The following is a 2,580-nucleotide window of genomic DNA, read 5'->3' on the forward strand; positions in this document are numbered from 1 at the left end:
CAGTCAGAAAAGTCAAGATGAGACAGTCACTGGAGCTGAAGGACAGGAGATGTAAGGTCACCTATAACTGAACACCCTTTATTTCTACAACGCTGTTTCTGTTTTATTTCTACATCGTTGTTTTCAATCTATAATTTCTGCGTAGTTGAAGGGCATCGAACACTAATGTTCTGGCTGTTGTTGATTGAGACGACGGTAATACAAGTTTATGTTGGTGGGATGTGGTGAGTGGTGTCCTCGGGGTCAATACTGCCCTCGGGGGTCAGTACTGTCCACTTGGGTCAGTATTATCCACGTGGGTCAATATTATCAACTGGGTCAATACTGTCCACGGGGTCAGTATTATCAACGGGGTCAATACTGTCCACGGGGTCAATACTGCCCACGGGGTCAATATTATCAACGGGGTCAATACTGCCCACGGGGTCAATATTATCAACGGGGTCAATACTGTCCACGGGGTCAATATTATCAACGGGGTCAATACTGTCCACGGGGTCAATATTATCAACGGGGTCAATACTGTCCACGGGGTCAATATTATCAACGGGGTCAATACTGCCCACGGGGTCAATATTATCAACGGGGTCAATACTGTCCAAGGGGTCAATATTATCAACGGGGTCAATACTGTCCACGGGGTCAATATTATCAACGGGGTCAATACTGTCCACAGGGTCAGTATTATCAACGGGGTCAATACTGTCCACGGGGTCAATACTGTCCACGGGGTCAATATTATCAACGGGGTCAATACTGCCCACGGGGTCAATATTATCAACGGGGTCAATACTGTCCACGGGGTCAATATTATCAACGGGGTCAATACTGTCCACGGGGTCAATATTATCAACGGGGTTAATACTGTCCACGGGGTCAATATTATCAACGGGGTCAATACTGCCCACGGGGTCAATACTTCCCACGGGGTCAATATTATCAACGGGGTCAATACTGCCCACGGGGTCAATATTATCAACGGGGTCAATACTGCCCACGGGGTCAATATTATCAACGGGGTCAATACTGTCCACGGGGTCAATATTATCAACGGGGTCAATACTGTCCACGGGGTCAATATTATCAACGGGGTCAATACTGTCCACGGGGTCAATATTATCAACGGGGTCAATACTGCCCACGGGGTCAATATTATCAACGGGGTCAATACTGTCCAGGGGGTCAATATTATCAACGGGGTCAATACCGTCCACGGGGTCAATATTATCAACGGGGTCAATACTGTCCACAGGGTCAGTATTATCAACGGGGTCAATACTGTCCACGGGGTCAATACTGTCCACGGGGTCAATATTATCAACGGGGTCAATACTGCCCACGGGGTCAATATTATCAACGGGGTCAATACTGTCCACGGGGTCAATATTATCAACGGGGTCAATACTGTCCACGGGGTCAATATTATCAACGGGGTTAATACTGTCCACGGGGTCAATATTATCAACGGGGTCAATACTGCCCACGGGGTCAATACTTCCCACGGGGTCAATATTATCAACGGGGTCAATACTGCCCACGGGGTCAATATTATCAACGGGGTCAATACTGCCCACGGGGTCAATATTATCAACGGGGTCAATACTGTCCACGGGGTCAATATTATCAACGGGGTCAATACTGTCCACGGGGTCAATATTATCAACGGGGTCAATACTGTCCACGGGGTCAATATTATCAACGGGGTCAATACTGTCCACGGGGTCAATATTTTCAACGGGGTCAATACTGCCCACGGGGTCAATATTATCAACGGGGTCAATATTATCAACGGGGTCAATACTGCCCACGGGGGGTGGGGGACAATACTGCTCTCTGTCTGTTGTTTTATACAAGGAACTCTTCCCTGTCTCTCTGTCTCTTGTTTTATACGAGGAACTGTACTCTCCCCTATTCACTCTGTTTCATTTTTCCTGCTTGTTGGCCCTTCTCATTCTTTCTTTCATCCTATTTATTTTTGTCTCTCCTTCCTTCCCCTCCTTTATCTATATTTTTTGCTGTTTTGCCCCCCTCGTCTCCCTTCTTACCTTTTATCTCCCCCTCTCTCTCTCTCACTTCCTCTCCTCCTTGAGTGAGGATTCATCTTGGGGGGTTTCCCCAAGAGGGTGTTTTCGAGGGTGGGGAACAGAACCAATTGGGCTAGACTCGGCCCTTTCTTCTCCTCCAACTCCCCTTTCATCTCTGCTACTCCACTTCCAAATTATCCTCCACACCTTTCATCCCTTTTCCGTGTCTTCCTCTTCCTCCAAGTCAATCATCATTACCTCTCATTCCTTTCCACCAGCATCCTTTTCTAAAGGAAAAAATATTTCAAGATGTTACCTGGAACGGCTGCAATTCGCTCGCTCATTGGTCGCTTCTCAAAGGCTGAGGAAGTGACGTCACTCCCTCGAGCCAATCACATGGCGAGGCATTCTTTTAAATGACCAATTACAAGCGACACAGTCATAAATTCGACCAATAGCGAATGTCCTTCATAAGACAGATGAATATTTTGGAATGAAAAGTGTCATTTGGGGCGGAAATTTTGCTCCATGTTATAGGGAGTTTTCCAGAATTGTC

The 2,580-nt window shown here is 46.9% G+C and overlaps 1 protein-coding gene across 1 annotated transcript in view; it reads right to left on the bottom strand.

The window, feature by feature from the left end:
• Positions 1-287: 287 nt before the first annotated feature.
• The window catches only part of LOC123748884 (homeobox-like protein HDP1), a 33,300-nt gene continuing 31,007 nt past the window's right edge, over positions 288-2,580 (bottom strand). The window contains exon 2 of the mRNA XM_069336275.1: positions 288-1,800. Within this exon, the coding sequence (XP_069192376.1) occupies positions 288-1,800 (1,513 nt within the window). The remainder of the gene's footprint in view (positions 1,801-2,580) is intronic.

This window comes from Procambarus clarkii, chromosome 4 (genome assembly GCF_040958095.1).
Source record: "Procambarus clarkii isolate CNS0578487 chromosome 4, FALCON_Pclarkii_2.0, whole genome shotgun sequence".
Classification (NCBI taxonomy): domain Eukaryota; kingdom Metazoa; phylum Arthropoda; class Malacostraca; order Decapoda; family Cambaridae; genus Procambarus; species Procambarus clarkii.